Source organism: Culex quinquefasciatus, chromosome 2, assembly GCF_015732765.1.
Source record: "Culex quinquefasciatus strain JHB chromosome 2, VPISU_Cqui_1.0_pri_paternal, whole genome shotgun sequence".
In the NCBI taxonomy this organism is placed as follows: Eukaryota; Metazoa; Arthropoda; class Insecta; order Diptera; family Culicidae; genus Culex; species Culex quinquefasciatus.
This window is the reverse complement of record NC_051862.1, coordinates 169,600,818-169,623,290: the sequence shown is the minus strand read 5'-3', so window position 1 is coordinate 169,623,290 and position 22,473 is coordinate 169,600,818. Positions and strand designations below refer to the sequence as shown.

General features: G+C 30.2%; 2 protein-coding genes and 1 long non-coding RNA gene across 5 annotated transcripts in view; 1 reads left to right on the top strand and 2 right to left on the bottom strand.

Annotated features, from left to right (window-relative positions):
* Positions 1-234: 234 nt before the first annotated feature.
* LOC6031341 lies at positions 235-1,071 on the bottom strand. Its single transcript, XM_001842102.2, has 3 exons — positions 705-1,071; positions 528-629; positions 235-458 (listed from the first exon to the last, which is right to left on the bottom strand). Exons 1-3 carry the CDS (start codon positions 948-950, stop codon positions 318-320), a joined length of 489 nt encoding a protein of 162 aa, XP_001842154.1. The 5' UTR covers positions 951-1,071; the 3' UTR covers positions 235-317.
* A 3,638-nt stretch (positions 1,072-4,709) lies between these two features.
* LOC6031342 (zinc finger protein swm) overlaps positions 4,710-22,473 on the top strand; it is a 31,554-nt gene continuing 13,790 nt past the window's right edge. Inside the window, exons 1-2 of one of the 3 annotated variants that reach the window (XM_038250248.1) lie at positions 4,710-4,897; positions 6,840-7,891. In XM_038250248.1, the coding sequence (XP_038106176.1) occupies positions 7,229-7,891 (663 nt within the window). In that variant the 5' untranslated portion in view covers positions 4,710-4,897; positions 6,840-7,228. Of the gene's footprint in view, positions 4,898-6,622; positions 6,757-6,839; positions 7,901-22,473 lie in introns of those variants that run through there. The other 2 variants (XM_038250246.1, XM_038250247.1) reach the window with 2 other exon arrangements.
* On the bottom strand, positions 14,581-19,017 carry LOC119765957. The gene is made up of 3 exons (XR_005276937.1): positions 18,858-19,017; positions 18,437-18,528; positions 14,581-14,752 (listed from the first exon to the last, which is right to left on the bottom strand). It is a non-coding gene; the product is annotated as an uncharacterized LOC119765957 (long non-coding RNA).

Sequence of the window (22,473 nt, the reverse complement as noted above, 5' to 3'; positions counted from 1 at the left end):
TTAAAAATTAAGTTCCAAATAGTTTAAATCATGAAACCCAAATTTTCAACGTCAATTTTATCCTTGCACAAGTTAAATTTCTATTCAAAAAGCCTGGTATATAGCTTCTTCTCTGTTATAATTTACGCCAATATTCATCCTGTTACGATTAATTAAGAGGTGAGAGAGGTACATTGTAAGAAAACATAACTATAATACTTGAAAGGCAGTGATTCAAAATAAAGTTCTCCTCTGTTCCACAATGCTTTTCCAATGTATTTAACCCCGAACAAATCTACACAATCATCCGCCGCAGCAACGACAACGGAACAAACCCTTTAAATCGGTGACTGTCTGAAGCCACGCGCCGCGTATTCAGCCGGCTCGGTGCGCTTGTCGAATTTGGGATAGCCTGGATCACCGGGGAAGACCGCCTTCCGGGAGTGGATCACTCGCCAGCCGCCCTTTCGCGTCCAGTCCTGCGCTCAAACAAAAACAGATGATAATTAATGTGACCAACGTTCAGTTAAATTGAAAGAGAAACCCACATTCTGGTTGTACTTGAAGTAGTACGTCGTGGCCAGGATGGCGAATGCGCCAAGAGCAACCTTGCCGGTCCAGAATCGAATCGCGTGAGCCCATTCGAGTCCCTGGTCGAAACAAAAATAACACAAATTACATAATCACAAACTCTTCTCCTATTCTTCGCCAAGCCTTCTCCTCACCAGAACCGGCGTCAGCCCCTTCTGGACCATGTCGAGCGGGGCGCGGTACACCCGGCGGATCGGGTTCAGCCGCTCCTTCCAGTACTCGGGCACGTAACGGGGCTCGTTGTGGGCCAGCTGCTGATCCTTGAGCCACTGCGCCCGCCACGCGCGTTCCTCCGGGCTCATCCCGAGCAGACGTTCCCGCTCGCGGACCATGCGGCCCGCGATGGTCATCGGCTTGATGCCGCCCGTGTTGGAGGCCATCGTGGGAGGGAGGGGTGTCGCGTTATCTGGTTAAATTACGGACCGGAATCGTTCGGACACAGACCGATTCGCGAGTTTTCTACTGACCGGAGTGAAAAAAAAAACAATAATCGTGTGACAGATGAGAAAGCCCACTGGGTTTGGCGTAGCTGTGGAAGGTTCGAATTTTGAAGTACTAGAATGCGAAGAGCTCATAGATTTCTTAAATTCTTAAATTCTTAAATTCTTGAATTCCTAAATTATTAAATTATTAAATTCTTAAATTCTTAAATTCTTAAATTCTTAAATTCTTAAATTCTTAAATTCTTAAATTCTTAAATTCTTAAATTCTTAAATTCTTAAATTCTTAAATTCTTAAATTCTTAAATTCTTAAATTCTTAAATTCTTAAATTCTTAAATTCTTAAATTCTTAACTTCTTAACTTCTTAAATTCTTAAATTCTTAAATTCTTAAATTCTTAAATTCTTAAATTCTTAAATTCTTAAATTCTTAAATTCTTAAATTCTTAAATTCTTAAATTCTTAAATTCTTAAATTCTTAAATTCTTAAATTCTTAAATTCTTAAATTCTTAAATTCTTAAATTCTTAAATTCTTAAATTCTTAAATTCTTAAATTCTTAAATTCTTAAATTCTTAAATTCTTAAATTCTTAAATTCTTAAATTCTTAAATTCTTAAATTTAAATTCTTAAATTCTTAAATTCTTAAATTCTTAAATTCTTAAATTCTTAAATTCTTAAATTCTTAAATTCTTAAATTCTTAAATTCTTAAATTCTTAAATTCTTAAATCTTAAATTCTTAAATTTTAAATTCTTAAATTCTTAAATTCTTAAATTCTTAAATTCTTAAATTCTTAAATTCTTAAATTCTTAAATTTTAAATTCTTAAATTCTTAAATTCTTAAATTCTTAAATTCTTAAATTCTTAAATTCTTAAATTCTTAAATTCTTAAATTCTTAAATTCTTAAATTCTTAAATTCTTAAATTCTTAAATTCTTAAATTCTTAAATTCTTAAATTCTTAAATTTTAAATTCTTAAATTCTTAAATTCTTAAATTCTTAAATTCTTAAATTCTTAAATTCTTAAATTCTTAAATTCTTAAATTCTTAAATTCTTAAATTCTTAAATTCTTAAATTCTTAAATTCTTAAATTCTTAAATTCTTAAATTCTTAAATTCTTAAATTCTTAAATTCTTAAATTCTTAAATTCTTAAATTCTTAAATTCTTAAATTCTTAAATTCTTAAATTCTTAAATTCTTAAATTCTTAAATTCTTAAATTCTTAAATTCTTAAATTCTTAAATTCTTAAATTCTTGAATTTTAAATTTGAAATTTAAATTTTTTCATATTATTCTAGTTTTTTTGTTATTCTTAAATTCTTAAATTTTGAAATATCTAAACTACACATTTTTATTCTGGAATTTTGAGTTTTTAGAATTTTTGAAAAATTAGAGTTTATGAATGTTAGAATTTCGGGTTTTTCGTAAATATGTGTTTTGAATTTCTATATTTCAGATTTTTTAAATTTTTGAAATTTTGACTTGTAATTTCTGAAATTTTTCAGGTTTCGATTTATTAATTTTTTGAGCTGTTGAATTTATGAATTCTTTAATCTTGACTTTTATATTGTTTTTTTTTTTTTTTTTAATTTTACAAAATAAAGATTTAAAAAATGGTTGGAAAATGCTTCATATTTTTTTGTTATGTAAAATTTCTGTATTATATTTGTTTTTCCATATTTACAATATTTTATTTCTGACTTATTTGTATTGTCAAATATCAGATTATTATTGAATTTTTCAATAAGAAAAAAGATATTTGTATGATTTTTGTCAAGTTTATTTTCACTCCGGTTTATTTCATTTCGGTCCCGCCAGTGTGGATTAATTGGACAGTGCAGTGAACTCACAATCCAAAGGTTGCAAGTTGGTTTAGTGTTTGGAACTAGCAATAGTTGGCGACACGTGGGCCAAAAGCAATAGAGTAATCTACGTGCGTATGTATTGCGTGTACGTACACGAAAATAAAGTGAGGTACAATTTTGTCAGGCAGCAAATGGTGCGCTAGTGTGAGTACGCGAAACGTCATAAAGCTCTATAAAGACAACTCTTTTTTTTGACTCCGTTTCGACCAAAAAACTAAATTTCTCCTTTTGATTTCAAAATTCTGCAATTTGAGATTCACCGGGATTTTCTGTTATTCTGACGAATATAAAATTATTAAAACGTTTATAACTTTCAGTCGTATTCAAAAAGTTAAATTCGAGGGGGTGGTGTCAGAGTAAAGGGATACTCTACTCGTCCATCACCAAAATCTTGCATTAGTATTAGTGAGTAGCCCCTGTCTGAAAACTAGCCCATGCATAAGTGTTTGTGAGTAGCCCCTATCTGAAATCGGCTGGTGATGTAGTGGTAGATGGCGGCCTACTGTTTACATTTAGAAACGTCGAAGCGATCGAACCCCACAATTTTTTTCACGAAAATGTGGAACTCTTTGCGGTAGCGTGGCTTTAAAAATATGTTATTTTGATGTTTGCGTAATCAGAAAGTAACTTTCGTAATGCAGTGTCACCGAATATCCATCGTGGTCTTAATCACTGGCCGAAAAATAACGGTGGATCTGTTGAAAAAGGAGCACCCTGGATTTTTTGAAGGCAACCATAAAACCTCAACCTGCTTGATATGCACCTGCCCGACTGTTTGCACCGGAATGGCCGGGTTTGAGCTAATCAACGTTGCATTCAGTGGAGCTGTTCGGAGCAGTACGGTTCCGCTATCCGCTGCAGTAAGCTTGCTGAAACGAATTCCTCGGTGAGGTGTTGATAAGCCGTTTTTTTTTTTTTGCGGTGATCCAGATTCGGTGACGGATTGGCTCCGAGGAGACCCCGTTCTTCGAAATTCTCCTCATTTCAATCAAAATTGTCATTTTTCCAAGTGGATGAATGCACGCGGGTAGGTTTGTTGATACAATTTGACAACCTGTTTTTTGTTGTTGTCTTCTTTATCTTCTCGTACTCGTCAGATGCTTTGGTTACAAAAAGATGGCCGCCATTGCAGGGACCTGTTTGCACCGGAATGGCCGGGTTTGAGCTAATCAACGTTGCATTCAGTGGAGCTGTTCGGAGCAGTACGGTTCCGCTATCCGCTGCAGTAAGCTTGCTGAAACGAATTCCTCGGTGAGGTGTTGATAAGCCGTTTTTTTGCGGTGATCCAGATTCGGTGACGGATTGGCTCCGAGGAGACCCCGTTCTTCGAAATTCTCCTCATTTCAATCAAAATTGTCATTTTTCCAAGTGGATGAATGCACGCGGGTAGGTTTGTTGATACAATTTGACAACCTGTTTTTTGTTGTTGTCTTCTTTATCTTCTCGTACTCGTCAGATGCTTTGGTTACAAAAAGATGGCCGCCATTGCAGGGACCTGGTTAAATTCAAATTCTTTGATTTTTTTATCAAAACCTCGATCAAAACATATTACAAACAAGCACCGCGCGTAGAAACGTCAAACGCCACTTTCCGTTTCTGTTCCTTTTCAGTTTCGTACCGCTTAAGACAAATCTTTTCGTGACCCTTTTCTTGACCGTTTCATGGGCGTTATTTTTTTATGTATGAAGTTTTGCGTTCCTTCCGATCTGCATACCAGCCTAATATCTGTGTCAAGTCTGTGCCATTCTAGTACTTCACCGAAGCCAATCTCGCGAGTACTTCCCCACTGGGCAGTTTGGTTTTGCTCTTTTTGACATCGCCATTTTCAGCCATCCTCGGCTGCGCTGCTAATCAAAAGAGAAACGTTTCTCGCAGAGGCAGGATCGTGCGTTTCGTCGGGCGATTTTTTTTCTCGCGAACCAACAGGGAGAAAGGTGCCAAAGACATCCATTTTGTGGCACGAAGAAAGCGAGCTGTCCGTTCTGATACTTTTGTTGTCCGGAGTGTCCTCCAGGTTCAGGTGAGTTTCGACCGAGGGAGGGAAATTTCTGGACCATCGCGGTGGCGATTTGTTTATTGAGCTATTTTTATGTAACTTTTCAACCTCCCTCGAGAGAGGAAAAGCACGATGGTCGGTCCCCGTGCCGTGGGTTTTTGATGCATTCAAGTGAAGAAGAAGGAAAGAGATAGAAAACGAAGACAGGCACGACGGTCACGGAAAAGGGTTGCCAGTTTTGTGGGGATTTCGTTTGGTGGTTTGCTATGATTCTGAAGTCTTTCGAAGTTTATTCAGTTTGTTTTTTTTTTCATGCAAACAGTTTCGGATCATTTCAGCAAATTTTAATATTGATTTTCATTTGTTTTTAAACGTCTCTCTCTCTTTACAATGCGAATAACTGACTATTTTACAAAAATGTTGTATTGTTTTTCATGGACATTTTATTTTATTTTTTATTTATTTTATTTTTCAACTATTATGCAGCCGTATTACGCATAATTGTCCCATGTCAGTTTTGGACGATTTTGACTTTATGACATTTTTAAGTTTAGTTTGATGTGTACTTTAAGAAAAACACATAAAATCTAGTGTTTTGTTCTCAAACTCATCAAAAACAACACCAAGTCTGTTTGTCCCATCGTTAAACTTCTACGCATAATTGTCCCACCAAGTATTTTCTTACACGGAATCATCAGTTTTACAAAGCATTATGTCTTGTTTACCAGTTGTATAGCAAGATAATCACAAATAAGGGTGATAAACTGCTAACTGGGCTGATTAGGGACATATAGGGCGAACAGGAACCCACGGGACAATTTTGCGTAGAAACACAGAAATCGATCGAAAAATGTCAATCGCGTTTTTCTCAGTTGCATTTTTATGAACATGGGACAATTATGCGTAGAACGGCAGTATGGTATAAGAAAGGCGAATAGAAAAACATCAAATTCAACGCCAAGTTCAACACAGTGTCAAAATAGTAGTTTATACAACAAGTTGGGAAAAGATTTCTTTTTTCAGCACGAGTTGTACATTTCTGGAGTTTTTTTTTAAAGGTCCAATAAAGAAAATTTTCAGTTTTTGCTTTTTGGGTGTTTTTTGATGCCTCTGACTCAAGGCGGTTTCAAAAACACCCTGAAAGCAAAAACTGGAAATTTGGTTTATTGGACCTTTTCAAAAAAAACTCCAGATTTGAAAAAATACTTATTGCTCCCTGATTTTTCGGACGAATTTTGAAGGGGGTTCCTATCCAACGACAGGTCGCATGATAGATTCGGAGAAAGTTTTCATTAATATATCTTAGGCCTCCAAAAAGAGCATCAATAACACTTAAGTGCTTGTAATTTTTGATAGGGATCATCAATCTCAATTCAATCAACTCGTTCGAAAGTTGGGCCTTTTTACAGCCTGTTCTCATTGAGGTTAGGAAGGCAAAAACTCAAAAAAATAAAATAAATAAATACGAATTTTGTGCAATTTTACTTGATTTTCGACAACGTTATCGATAAATTTCTCATGCGAGTAACCCCCTCCCCCTTCTGTTAGAGGCTGGTACCGCCAGTGGATAAAATATAACCATTTTTAAATATTTTGTGTTTAACGAACTGTGAACTATTAGCAGAATTGTACCCTCAAATAGTCATAATCAATAACGGTAAAGTGAAAAATGTTACATTAGATTTTACAACAAAAAAAAAAAAACGCCAGAAATCATTTTTTTTAACGGTGCACCTCAAAACGTCAGCCCGATCTGGCAACCCTTCGCACACACTGTCCGTCCGTCCGCCATCAAAGCAGGCACAGAGTCGAAAAAGGCAAAAAGAGTGGCAGCAGCACTTCGTATCACTGAATTTTCTTTTCGTTAAATCGCTTCGATTTTGGTGCGTTTTCGTGCTAGAAAGTGTTTAATTATTTGCCCAATGTTGACGCTAATCGAGTGTGTATCGTTTTGATTCCCTTCCAGATCGCAAACGGACCGAAATTAGCCATTTTCCACACCTTGGGCAGTGCGTTTTTTTCTTCCATCGTGTCACACACACACAGAGGAGGAGCACCGTGAAGAAGAAGAAGGAGGAGGAAAATTTTCTGCAGCAGAAAGAGTCAGCACACAAACACTAGCGCGCAGAGAGGGCCACGGAATTACACAATACAACGAAATAGGTGTTGGGCCTGTTCGGGTGGTGTTTCCAATAATAGACCGCGCGCGCGGCCACACAGGGCGTGTGTGTGTGTGTGAGAGAGAGTGTGTTTGTGTTCCAGTGACGAGGAGGGAGATTGTCAACGTTGAGGTCAAACGGAGATCGTAGAATAGTCTAGTGGAAGTCGCGGTCGGAAGAAGGAGTGAGAAAAAAAATGCACATAAACAATCCGGACGCGTTGAAGACGTGGCTGACGGAGGTGCTGGAACCGTTGTGCGATGCCGATCCGGCGGCCCTGGCCAGGTACGTGCTGGCCCTGCTGAAGAAGGACAAACCCGAGAAGGATCTGCGGGACTGCATGAAAGAACAGCTGGACGTGTTTTTGGGCGCGGAGACGGAACCCTTCCTGGAGCAGCTGTTCCGGTCGATCAAGAGTGAAGAGTACATCAAGGTGGTGCAAGCGAAGGAGGCGGCCGCAGCGGCAACAGCCGCGGCCACGGCAGCAGCTACCGCCCAGCAAGCTAGTCCCGCCGTTGCCCCAACTACGACGACGACGACCACCACCACCACCACGGAACAGGTCAGCAGCAATTCAACCCACAGTACCAACTCCACCTCCAGCTCCAAGGTGCGCATCAAGCGCGAGTTCACCCCGCCCCTGCACGAAAGCAAACCCTCCAAAGACTCGCTCGCGGCAGCCGGAGTTCCGTCCGGAGCGACGACCGTATCGAGCAGCAGCAGCAGTCACGAAAACAACGGCAGCGAACTGTCGAGCAGTGCCAGCAGCGGTGCCATCTCGGCGGCCACTCCCAATCTGGCTAGCGCGGTACCCGCCAAGTCGACGCCCCCCGTCAAAAGCTCCAGCAAGGAGGATCATGTGAGTAAAGTTAGTATTTTGAACAGAGTGAACCTATTTGCGCTTCCCCATGCCCCATGCCGAAGGTCTAATTATGCACAGAAAAATTATCACCCAACGACCAACACCGATAGTCGTCGTCGTCGTCGTTTGCACACGTTGCACGACGAAGGCGATGCGTTTTTTTACTTGTCTCTCTATATTTATCGTCACCGGAGCGATGCGTTGGGCGGGCGGTGGGTCGATGTTGGGTGGAGGTCGCGTAGCGCGAGCGAAACTATTGAATTGGTTATCCGTCGTCGTCGTCGTTGGGCGGTGACGTCATTGGGCAAGATCGTGAATGGGAAATTGAGGATATACTCGTTTTTGATTGCTGTTAATTGGTTGGAATGCGTTTTTGTAAGCGCTTTATTTTCACTTGTGCAGAAAAGGGTCTCAGTGAGGCCGAATCAGTTCTAATGAAAATTTGCGAAATTTGGTTCGAAATACTCAAACAAAAAATTACTTGTTTACATTAACTAATGATACATGATTTTCCATGTATACCTACCATATTTTTCTGACCAAATAGGCTAAAAATAACTGATTCATGTAATGTATTGCGAGCTACGAAACTTTTTTTCAAGTATGTAATGTCGGGTAACTTTAGAAGGGAATCTTTGATTTCTGCAGGTTTAACGACACCAACTAAATAAAATAAATAAATTGTTGCCTCTAAAGCATTGCCTTTTAACGTCAGATTCGAGTTCTGCGACCTCACTTTAGTCAAATTTGAATGGTTGATTGCCTTAAGGTGAAGCCGTTGATCATTTTCGAAGAAAATTGATTATCACTATAAAATATTCTGTATTAAATTCAATTTAACGCATTTCAGCACCAAAAGGAATCAGCATGTGCCGGTTGTTGCCTTTTTGAAGCCACTGAAAGAATTTTTGATCTCAATCAAATGTGCTTCAAAATTTATATAGTTTTGCGGCACAGCCATTGACGTTCTAGTTGGCAATCATTGATTAATGACGATTTCCATAACTTTACAAGGAATGGGATAATCGTTACCAAAAGGAATCAGCATGTGTAGGGCACTATTCTAAACAACTTGTTGAATGAATTTTGTCAAAATATTGAAAGCAACGCAAAATTTATATCTTTGAACGAAAAATCATGGCAATGATGGTCTTCACGTTGTAATCCGATTATCCGAAAATTCGCTTATCCGAAGTGAAAATTTTCTGAGGCCTTCGGATAATCGAATCTGGACTGTATGTAAAAAAAGTATAACCTTATGAATACTAATGTTGTGACCTAGTGTAAATAATGTAAATGTTTTGCAAGAATTTAGAAGTTTTTGTACTCTTGATTGATTTTTTTCAGTTCTTATTTTTTGTTCTATATTTTTTTTGTTTTTTTTTTAATTTAAAATTTTTAAAATTTTGAAATTAGAAAACTTTTAAGTAGTTTTTTTAGAACTTTTAAGGTTTTATGATTTTGATTTATTTAATTTGTAGAATTTGTATTTACCTAATTTTTAATACAGTCTTGCCTCGATTATCCTCGAATTAATTTTTCTTCGGATACACTCAGCCCCCGGTGGTTGGTCACTTTTTCGTTTAACACTTTTTTAGTTTGTACCCCGTCGGTTGGTCAAAGTCAAACTAAAAAATAACGAACTGTCACTTTTTACACGGCGCTCACGCAGACTATCAAAACAAATGTTTGGGGTAGTGTGTGTGAACTCCGTGTAAAAGGGGTGTAAAACTAAAAAGTGACCCCGTGCCAGTTGGAGTCATTGTGACATTGACATTGTTATGGGCCGTTAAGCTCAAAAATGGCTCCTAAGTGCATCTCCAGCGCGGGTAGCAAACATCGAAGCAAATCAAATTTGCACCCGACGTCAACCCCACCGCGGTACCTGTCGCGGAAGCAAATTTGCTCTCAGTTCTTCGGGATTTCACTTTGCTACCCGCTATTATTCTGGTTTGCTACCGTGGCAAATGGAATCGAATCATGCACGGAAAAAACTTTTTTTTTAATTGTTTTTTTTTTATGTAAAAAAATTAAAAAAGAATGAAAAAATGAAAAAAAATACAAAAAAAAAAACAAAAAAATAAAAAATACAAAAAAAAAATAAATAAAAAAAAGAATAAAAATTTAAAAAAATTAAAATTTAAAAAAAATCAAAATTTAAAACAAAATAATAAAAATTAAAAAAATTAAAAATTTAAAACAAAATAATAAAAATTAAATAAAATAAAAAAAATAGGTATCTGTCAAGATATTAAAAATATATAGCGGAATTAAAAGGAACAACTCGTCTCTTTGTATTCACAAAATAAAAAAAATAACAAAATGAATAAAAATTTAAGAATTAAAAAAAATAATAAAAATTAAAAAAAATAATAAAAATTAAAAAAAATAATAAAAATAAAAAAAATAACAAAAATTAAAACAAAAAAATAAAAACAATAAAAAATTTAAAATAAATAATAAAATTTTAAAATCATAAATAAATTTAATTTAAAAAATATTAATAAAATTAAAAGAATTTTAAGTTTTTTAAACGCATGTTTTTATTTGTATTTTTAAATTTTTGAATTTTTGAATTCCTGAATTTTTAAATTTTTAAATTTTTGATTTTTTAAATTTTTGAATTTTGAATTTTTGAATTTTTGAATTTTTGAATTCTTGAATTTTTGAATTTTTGAATTCTTGAATTTTTGAATTTTTGAATTCTTGAATTTTTGAATTTTTGAATTTTGGAATTTTAAAATTTTGGAATTTTGGGATTTTGGAATTTTGGAATTATTGAGTTCGTTTCGCGATGCCTGTCCGTCGGGACGCATTTTTTTCGCGTTCCGTTTTCGTCCATCGTCGTCGGTGTGTTTTTCTCGTTAGTCATGTATTTGATACAAATCACAGTCGGATTTCTTTGTTCTATGATTTGCAATTGTTTCACGGGAAGATTCTTTTTAAATTGCGTCAGCAAAATATAAATTATCATTCAATTCGACCATTCGTTTCCCGCGAATCACGGCGACAAATATTGTTTCAACGCGATTGTTCAAGTCCTTCAGATAACATCATAACTCTTCAGTCATTAATTGGTCGCTCATCTTATAATAATTTAAAAGAATAAATAGTCTCAGGGCAACTCTACGTAAATATGTTACGCTGAGTTTAATATTTCACCTTTTAATCACACATAATTTTGATTCTATCTTTCCACAGCCGGCTGTCTAAGATTGAATCATTTATGTTAAACTCAACACCAAATAACCGGGAACGGTCTCATCCGCATCATCCGATTGTTTGCCTTGAGAATACATAATACATCACCCTATTCAACCAAATTCATTGATTATTGGGCCACATCATCATCCTCTATGATGAATCCTGGCCATTACCCTTCCCCACTAACAAAATCCCAAGTAGAAGTAGTTTTCCGGCACACGCGGGGGTGTGGATATCGTATAGAACCCACCCTTGGTAGCAGCCTGTGCTAACTAACATTCCCGTCCCATCCCCTCGAGATCTACAAACTGACATGGCGGGCGCCGTTGGTGGCCAACGACTGTTTCCTTTTCGCACCGGCTCTAGTTTTGATGATCGTGATGTTTTATCTTTTCAGCGCATTCATGCATGCTGTTGATAAGGGAAACATCATTTGATCGTTGAAGCGTGTGACCAGTTGTGCTGATGGGATATTACGGTCCTGTTCAGCAACGGAGAAGGACAACCATGGGTGGTCTCTCATGCTCATGCTCATGCTCATTTTGGAATTTTGGAATTATTGAATTTTTGAATTATTGAATCATACACAAGAGCAGACATACAGTAATCTCCGAAACACGCATTCAAAACTTTGCCCCCGGCTTGCCGGTAATTGTCGGGTGTCAGAAAATGATTATAAACGCGGGAAATGCATTTTAACTGATTTTCAGTTGATTAAACTTTAATTTAATTTCATTAAAATTTAGAAGTTTTTCGAAAAGATATTTTTTTGCCCCCTGATTATTCAGGACAACTTTGAAGGGGGGGAGGGGGGGGGGGGAATTAACAAAAATAAAAAAAAAATGAAAAAATTAATAAAATTCAAAAATCATAAATAAATTTAATTAAAAAAAATTAAAATAAAATTAAATGAATTTTTTATTTTGTATACAGTAGTTGTTCGGTAACCGGGCTGAGAACGTAGCCCAGTCACCGAATGTTGCTCGTCGAGTTGCTCGTTAACTGGGCTGAACAAAAAATAACGAGGGGACCACCGATGGAAAATATTTTCCAGATGAAGTATAAAAATAAAAGTAACTCAAATTTATTTACAATGCTTACTTTTCATATTTCTTTAATTGTAACTTGAAATCAAACAAAAGTTTGAAAAAAGTTTTTTTTTATTTATTGAATATGATTTTTGCATCCATTAACCCCTCGGCCATTTTGGTTTGTTTTGGTTTTTTGACGTTTGTTGATGATGATGGTCCCACCTCTTACCCCTACAAAGGTTTGAGCTGGACGAGTTATCGTTATGATATTTTATTTGAACATTTAAATCAGTATTGCAAAACAAAACGACCTGATTTTTAAGCAAATATAAATTAGCCTTTCAATTAACTCCGTCATTACAGTTTACTTTCGTAGATTACTAGTTGATAGGCCTGTAACTGTATCAGCTTCAAGGAATCGCATTTGGTACTAACTACTGTTCGGAGCACATATAGTTTTACTTGTATCTATCTGAACTGGATTTTACTAAGTGCCAAGCTTACAATGACATTGCCCGAAATCGCACCCTACTGTTTTACCTGACAGAGTGTACGTAACGAGTTTTGCTTGAAGATTTGTACTTTTCGAAACCCTATCTTTCGACCGCCAAAACCTACTAGACTAGCTTTCCCTGTAGCCTTCCGAGCTCTCCTGTCCTCAGAGCAACTACCAATTTTTATCATACATAGTAAGAAACATTTACTTTCATCATCGTCAACTTAAGAGGCACATTATATTTGCATATCGCGCGCGATTCTCAAACCTTTGTAGACTTCTCATTTTTTTAAACTCTAAATTTAAACAACATTTCAAAAATCAAAAAAAAAAATCCATCATCATCATGTGGTCATACTGAGCAATTTACTTGTACATTCGTTTTAGAATTCCGTCAATATATAATTATATGAAGTCAAACTTAAAATACTAACTTAATGTGCGAGCAACACCGTCTTTTGAACTCTGCTATTGTCGTTGACTGTTTAATTTGTCTGGGCATCGAGTTAAAGATATTCACACCCTTATAAAACAATGAATTTTGTGCAGCTCCAAACAAGAAGTTTGGAGTGCGTGGTGCATCTGCATTTCTTGTGAAATGATCATGAAGATCACTACCTCGTAAAATTCGATCACATAGATAGGGTATATGGCCCTATTTTGGACCTACTATGCAAAGCGTTAACATATTTCGCATGGTTCTCAGGAACGGTCTAACTAATTTGGCTCGTTTCAGGATTGTTTTGTGCCTTAATTTATGCTTAACAAAGTGTACTATTGAAAATTGAAAATAATTTAACCATTTCATTGAATTAGGAATTTCAAGTAAAACATTTTTTGGATGCATTTTGGACTTATTGAATGTATTTTGGAGACATCGTTGAACCTATTTTGGACCCACACTCTGATTGGTTGAAATTTTGACAACTTGAATTGCGGCGTGCGGCGTCAAAACGCACACTTACAAAAGCTCGGGTTGATAAACCAAAGGGCCTATCCACGATTTAAATTGGAAAATATTTATTTCAGAATTTAAATAATTATTTAAAAATAATTGATTTGAATTTGAAAACGTGTTTTAATTATATTGAATGGAAAACTCACGCATCCTTAGCAAGTCGCTGTCCTATTTTCCAATTTGCGTATTCTTCCGACTAAATGTTCAAGCATTAAAATATAGAAAAGGGTTGAGACGTTATTATACGCAGAGCTGAAGTTCAAATATTACCTATTAAACAATCAAGAAATTTTAAAGGGAGATTATAGCTTGTAACTTGGTGTGAAACTTTCGCATCTGTTATGTTAAACTTTACAGTCGCTTGACAGAAAGTTTAACTACATGTTTCACTTTTAAAAAACAATGTAAGATTTGACAAGATTGCCTACCGTTCGGATCGGCTAGGAGGGGCGTCCCGCATAAAGATTTACTATAAACCAACAGTAGATTTTATGGTTATCACACGATAAATTCTATGGTTATTTTAACCATGATTCTACTGTAGCCTTTATGTTTTTTCACCATAGAATATATCCTATTTCGGGAATTTACTATAAAAAAGGGGTATTGTTAGGCACAGTCACCATAAAAATTTCGACTTTTCCCCATACAAAAAAAAACCAAAAACTATACATTCTATCGTATTTTCATTGATGCCTTTTCCGTCCAAAAAATTACCCTGACCATAGAAAACATCATACATTTATAATAAAAACAGTAACCATTACAATGGTTTGCACAGTAAATTCACAGTTCTTCATGGATTTTTCCATACTAAATAGTACGGTTTAAACTATATTCGTACATTGAAATAAATAATAACTACAGTATGATTCATTGTATTTGCATTGTATTTATTGTTTTCTCTCCACTAAATTGTACTGTAAAACATATATTTATACATTAAAATTAATGGTCAATATGGTAAGTTTTATTGTATTTTTATAGTTTTTTCGCAGATTTAAAAAAAATAGTACTTTTTTTCCGCGTCGTTTTCTTTTAATATTCTGCTTCAATCCGAACTTTCTGACGTTGTTCGAAATGTTTGTAGCCGGTGCCAGAACTACTGCTTCGTACTTGGGATGAACTCTCGCGTATTTATGAAGCACAATCCTCAGTGGAATAGGCCCCTGTAAAAGAGAAACACACTAAATTAGACATAGGGAATATTTTCATATGTTTGTTTCGGTACAAATGCTATTAAATTAGCTGTTTCTAAAATTCTAAAATTCTAAAATTCTAAAATTCTAAAATTCTAAAATTCTAAAATTTAAAATTTAAAATTCTAAAATTCTAAAATTCTAAAATTCTAAAATTCTAAAATTCTAAAATTCTAAAATTCTAAAATTTAAAATTCTAAAATTCTAAAATTCTAAAATTTAAAATTTAAAATTCTAAAATTCTAAAATTCTAAAATTCTAAAATTCTAAAATTCTAAAATTTAAAATTCTAAAATTCTAAAATTCTAAAATTCTAAAATTCTAAAATTTAAAATTCTAAAATTTAAAATTCTAAAATTTAAAATTTAAAATTCTAAAATTTAAAATTTAAAATTCTCAAATTCTCAAATTCTCAAATTCTCAAATTCTCAAATCAAATTCTCAAATTCTAAAATTCTCAAATTCTCAAATTCTCAAATTCTAAAATTCTAAAATTCTAAAATTCTAAAATTCTAAAATTTAAAATTTAAAATTCTAAAATTTAAAATTCTAAAATTTAAAATTCTAAAATTCTAAAATTCTAAAATTCTAAAATTTAAAATTCTAAAATTTAAAATTCTAAAATTCTAAAATTCTAAAATTTAAAATTTAAAATTTAAAATTCTAAAATTTAAAATTCTAAAATTCTAAAATTCTAAAATTCTAAAATTCTAAAATTCTAAAATTCTAAAATTTAAAATTCTAAAATTTAAAATTCTAAAATTTAAAATTTAAAATTCTAAAATTTAAAATTCTAAAATTCTAAAATTCTAAAATTCTAAAATTCTAAAATTCTAAAATTTAAAATTCTAAAATTTAAAATTCTAAAATTCTAAAATTCTAAAATTCTAAAATTCTAAAATTTAAAATTCTAAAATTCTAAAATTTAAAATTCTAAAATTCTAAAATTTAAAATTCTAAAATTCTAAAATTCTAAAATTCTAAAATTTAAAATTCTAAAATTCTAAAATTCTAAAATTTAAAATTCTAAAATTTAAAATTTAAAATTCTAAAATTTAAAATTTAAAATTTAAAATTTAAAATTCTAAAATTCTAAAATTCTAAAATTTAAAATTTAAAATTTAAAATTTAAAATTTAAAATTTAAAATTCTAAAATTCTAAAATTTAAAATTCTAAAATTTAAAATTTAAAATTCTAAAATTCTAAAATTTAAAATTCTAAAATTTAAAATTTAAAATTTAAAATTCTAAAATTCTAAAATTCTAAAATTCTAAAATTTAAAATTCTAAAATTTAAAATTTAAAATTCTAAAATTCTAAAATTTAAAATTCTAAAATTCTAAAATTTAAAATTCTGAAATTTAAAATTCTAAAATTCTCAAATTCTCAATTCTCAAATTCTCAAATTCTCAAATTCTCAAATTCTCAAATTCTCAAATTCTCAAATTCTCAAATTCTCAAATTCTCAAATTCTCAAATTCTAAAATTCTAAAATTCTAAAATTCTAAAATTTAAAATTCTAAAATTCTAAAATTTAAAATTCTAAAATTCTAAAATTCTAAAATTCTAAAATTCTAAAATTTAAAATTCTAAAATTCTAAAATCTAAAATTCTAAAATTTAAAATTTAAAATTCTAAAATTCTAAAATTTAAAATTCTAAAATTTAAAATTTAAAATTCTAAAATTCTAAAATTCTAAAATTCTAAAATTCTAAAATTCTAAAATTCTAAAATTCTAAAATTCTAAAATTCTAAAATTCTAAAATTCTAAAATTCTAAAATTTAAAATTCTAAAATTTAAAATTCTAAAATTCTAAAATTCTAAAATTCTAAAATTCTAAAATTCTAAAATTCTAAAATTCTAAAATTTAAAATTCTAAAATTCTAAAATTCTAAAATTTAAAATTCTAAAATTCTAAAATTCTAAAATTCTAAAATTCTAAAATTCTAAAATTTAAAATTCTAAAATTTAAAATTCTAAAATTTAAAATTCTAAAATTCTAAAATTCTAAAATTCTAAAATTCTAAAATTTAAAATTCTAAAATTCTAAAATTCTAAAATTCTAAAATTCTAAAATTCTAAAATTCTAAAATTCTAAAATTCTAAAATTTAAAATTCTAAAATTCTAAAATTCTAAAATTCTAAAATTCTAAAATTTTAAAATTACAAAATTACAAAATTACAAAATTCTTTATATCTCAATTTTCTTATTTCCGAATTTCCGAACTTCCTAATATCCTAATTGCCTAATTTCCTAATTTCCTAATTTCCTAATTTCCTAATTTCCTAGTTTCCTAATTTCCTAATTTCCTTAATTCCTAATTTCCTAATTTCCTAATTTCCTAATTTCCTAGTTTCCTAATTTCCTAATTTCCTAATTTCCTAATTTCCTAATTTCCTAATTTCCTAATTTCCTAATTTCCTAATTTCCTAATTTCCTAATTGCCTGATTTCCGAATTTCTGAATTTCCTAGTATCCGAATTTACTAATTTGGAATTTCTTAATTGTTATTTTTTTATGTTTTTAATTTTTAATTTCCTAATTTCCTAATTTCCTGATTTCCTAATTTCCAAATTTCCTAATTTCCAAATTTCTTATTTCCTAATTTTCTAATTTCCAAATTTCCTAATTTCCTAATTTGGTGATTTCCTAATTACCTAATTTTCTAATTGCCTAATTTCCTAATTTCCTAATTTCCTAATTACCTAATTGCCTAATTTCCTAATTTCCTAATTTCCTAATTGCCTAATTTCCTAATTTCCTAATTTCCTTATTTCCTAATTTCCTAATTTCCTAATTTCCTAATTTCCTAATTTCCTAATTTCCTAATTTCCTAATTTCCTGATTTTCTAATTTCCTTATTTCCTAATTTCCTAATTTCCTAATTTCCTAATTTCCTAATTGCCTAATTTCCGAATTTCTGAATTTTCTGGTATCCGAATTTACTAATTTTGTAATTTCTTAATTGTTATTTTTTTTAATTTCTTAATTTCCTAATTTCCTGATTTCCTAATTTCCAAATTTCCAAATTTCTTATTTCCTAATTTCCTAATTGCCTAATTTCCTAATTTCCTAATTTCCTAATTTCCTAATTTCCTAATTTCCTAATTGCCTAATTTCCTGATTTCCGAATTTCCTAATTTCCTAATTTCCAAATTTCCTTATTTCCGAATTTCCTAATTTCCGAATTGCCTTATTTCCGAATTGCCTAATTTCCGAATTTCCTAATTGCCTAATTTCCATATTTCCAAATTTCCTTATTTCATAATTTCTTTATTTCCTTATTTCCTAATTTTTTAATTTCCAAATTTTCTTATTCCCTAATTTCCTAATTTCCTAATATCCTAATTGCCTAATTTCCTTCCAAGATTCAGCATTTTGAGATTCGGTCTGATGAGCAGCTCTATATGTTTACATTAAAAACAAAATTATATAAACATTTGAAATTATCAGTGGCATTCAAATTTGCAAATTCTATTATTTTATTTATTCATCAAAACAAATTTAACACAGGCACCGTGTCAATAAACGTCAAACGCTACTTTCTGTTTCTGTTATTTTCAGTTGCGTACCACTCAACACAATTCTTTTCGTGACCTTTTCCTTGACCGTTGTTTGAACGTTCACCGTTGAGCATTAACACACAACTTACCTAACGATTTTCGCCTCCAGACGAAACGACCATCCTGAACAAATCCGGCCGGAAGTGTCCGCAGCAGGCGCCGGGCCTGGTAGAAGAAGTCCCTGTAAAAAGAGGAACACACACAGTTTGTTCAGACCACTGTTCTCGCAAACTTGACCTTGACCATTCTCTTTGAACATAACCAAACTTGTCCGCACCCTCAGCAAACGTCAAATCAAAACAAATTGCTGCCGGATCTTTCTCCGGATCTCTCCGTAAAAGATCCGGCAACAATTTTGTATGGCTTGAAGTTTGCGGAGGGTACCAAAAAAAGGTAAACAAATCACTTTGTGCATCAGCCAATAGCTTGGGAAATTTGCCTGAAAATGCCTGCTGCTGTTGCGGGTGCGATTCCGCCCTCTCCAAGTTCAACAAAACTCCAAATACTCACCCAAATATGCGAAAATTCCGCCATCCCAGAGCCGTTCCGATTCGGTCACCCGGTGTATTTGTTCCGAACGCCGGATGTTGTTCCTTCACGAGCACACGCGATTCGACTTGAGAATTTTTGATTTCAACTGCGCCACACAAACAGGATCAAACACGCGCGGGTGAAAAAATGACAGCCTTGATGACAGCTCGATCAACTATGGTGTGTTCGTTAGGGAGCGTCGCCCAGATTAGGTGTCATGGTGCGTTCGTTAGGGAGCGTCGTGTTCGTTTTGTGATCCTTAATATTTTTTGCCGTTTCTATTATTGAATAAAAATGTTTAAATGTTTAAATGTTTAAATGTTTAAATGTTTAAATGTTTAAATGTTTAAATGTTTAAATGTTTAAATGTTTAAATGTTTAAATGTTTAAATGTTTTAATGTTTAAATGTTTAAATGTTTAAAAGTTTAAATGTTTAAATGTTTAAATGTTTAAATGTTTAAATGTTTAAATGTTTAAATGTTTAAAAGTTTAAATGTTTAAATGTTTAAATGTTTAAATGTTTAAATGATTAAATGTTTAAATGTTTAAATGTTTAAATGTTTAAATGTTTAAATGTTTAAATGTTTAAATGTTTAAATGTTTAAATGTTTAAATGTTTAAATGTTTAAATGTATAAATGTTTAAATGTTTAAATGTTTAAATGTTTAAATGTTTAAATGTTTATGTTTAAATGTTTAAATGTTTAAATGTTTAAATGTTTAAATGTTTAAATGTTTAAATGTTTAAATGTTTAAATGTTTAAATGTTCAAATGTTTAAATGTTTAAATGTTTAAATGTTTAAATGTTTAAATGTTTAAATGTTTAAATGTTTAAATGTTTAAATGTTTAAATGTTTAAATGTTTAAATGTTTAAATGTTTAAATGTTTAAATGTTTAAATGTTTAAATGTTTAAATGTTTAAATGTTTAAATGTTTAAATGTTTAAATGTTTAAATGTTTAAATGTTTAAATGTTTAAATGTTTAAATGTTTAAATGTTTAAATGTTTAAATGTTTAAATGTTTAAATGTTTAAATGTTTAAATGTTTAAATGTTTAAATGTTTAAATGTTTAAATGTTTAAATGTTTAAATGTTTAAATGTTTAAATGTTTAAATGTTTAAATGTTTAAATGTTTAAATGTTTAAATGTTTAAATGTTTAAATGTTTAAATGTTTAAATGTTTAAATGTTTAAATGTTTAAATGTTTAAATGTTTAAATGTTTAAATGTTTAAATGTTTAAATGTTTAAATGTTTAAATGTTTAAATGTTTAAATGTTTAAATGTTTAAATGTTTAAATGTTTAAATGTTTAAATGTTTAAATGTTTAAATGTTTAAATGTTTAAATGTTTAAATGTTTAAATGTTTAAATGTTTAAATGTTTAAATGTTTAAATGTTTAAATGTTTAAATGTTTAAATGTTTAAATGTTTAAATGTTTAAATGTTTAAATGTTTAAATGTTTAAATGTTTAAATGTTTAAATGTTTAAATGTTTAAATGTTTAAATGTTTAAATGTTTAAATGTTTAAATGTTTAAATGTTTAAATGTTTAAATGTTTAAATGTTTAAATGTTTAAATGTTTAAATGTTTAAATGTTTAAATGTTTAAATGTTTAAATGTTTAAATGTTTAAATGTTTAAATGTTTAAATGTTTAAATGTTTAAATGTTTAAATGTTTAAATGTTTAAATGTTTAAATGTTTAAATGTTTAAATGTTTAAATGTTTAAATGTTTAAATGTTTAAATGTTTAAATGTTTAAATGTTTAAATGTTTAAATGTTTAAATGTTTAAATATTTAAATGTTTAAATGTTTAAATGTTTAAATGTTTAAATATTTAAATGTTTAAATGTTTAAATGTTTAAATGTTTAAATGTTTAAATGTTTAAATGTTTAAATGTTTAAATGTTTAAATGTTTAAATGTTTAAATGTTTAAATGTTTAAATGTTTAAATGTTTAAATGTTTAAATGTTTAAATGTTTAAATGTTTAAATGTTTAAATGTTTAAATATTTAAATGTTTAAATGTTTAAATGTTTAAATGTTTAAATATTTAAATGTTTAAATGTTTAAATGTTTAAATGTTTAAATGTTTAAATGTTTAAATGTTTAAATGTTTAAATGTTTAAATGTTTAAATGTTTAAATGTTTAAATGTTTAAATGTTTAAATGTTTAAATGTTTAAATGTTTAAATGTTTAAATGTTTAAATGTTTAAACTGTTCAGTAAAATGGCCATTCGGGTAAATGACATTCGGGGATATGGAATTTGCGGGAGAATGATTTTCGGGGTACACTCAAACCCCGATGGTTTGACACTAACTGTTGTCAAACAAACGGGGTCACTTTTAGTTTGACACCCTTTTACACGGATCTCACACACTACCAAACGCTCGTTTTGATAGTGTTCGTGAGCGCCGTGTAAAATTGATAGTTCGTCACTTTTTAGTTTGACTTTGACCAACCAACGGGGTACAAACTAAAAAGTGTCAAACGAAAAGTGACCAACCACCGGGGGTTGAGTGTAGTGGAATTTTCGGGAAATGATTAATCGGGGATATGGGATTAGTGAAAGGGATTTGGGGATTTGGGATAAAGCCTTAATGTTTTAATATTTTAATATTTTAATATTTCAATATTTTAATATTTTAATATTTAATATTTTAATATTTTAATATTTTAATATTTTAATATTTTAATATTTTAATATTTTAATATTTTAATATTTTAATATTTTAATATTTTAATATTTTAATATTTTAATATTTTAATATTTTAATATTTTAATATTTTAATATTTTAATATTTTAATATTTTAATATTTTAATATTTTAATATTTTAATATTTTAATATTTTAATATTTTAATATTTTAATATTTTAATATTTTAATATTTTAATATTTTAATATTTTAATATTTTAATATTTTAATATTTTAATATTTTAATATTTTAATATTTTAATATTTTAATATTTTAATATTTTAATATTTTAATATTTTAATATTTTAATATTTTAATATTTTAATATTTTAATATTTTAATATTTTAATATTTTAATATTTTAATATTTTAATATTTTAATATTTTAATATTTTAATATTTTAATATTTTAATATTTTAATATTTTAATATTTTAATATTTTAATATTTTAATATTTTAATATTTTAATATTTTAGTATTTTAATATTTTTATATTTTCAATACTTTTATTACATGATTCGCATTATTTAAAAAATCGTTCAAAAAAGTTCACACTATGCAACTATAACATTACAATGAAACTTACTGTAACAAAAATTGGAAAAAATGCGTTATGAGATTTCCAATAACAAAACCATAATATTTGCTGTATTCATGAAAGGTACAGTACTTTTATTGTTTCAATTTATAACATTTCCAATAACAAAACCATGAAATTTGCTGTAACCATGAAATCTACGATAACTTTATCGTCATTCCAATGAAGTTAAAAAAAAATCAACCATAAACTTACCATAAATATTATAATATTTATTGTAACTTCATGGTTTTGACAATACAAATCATCATATAATTTTATTCGGGGTAGTTTCAAAATTGATTATGTTATA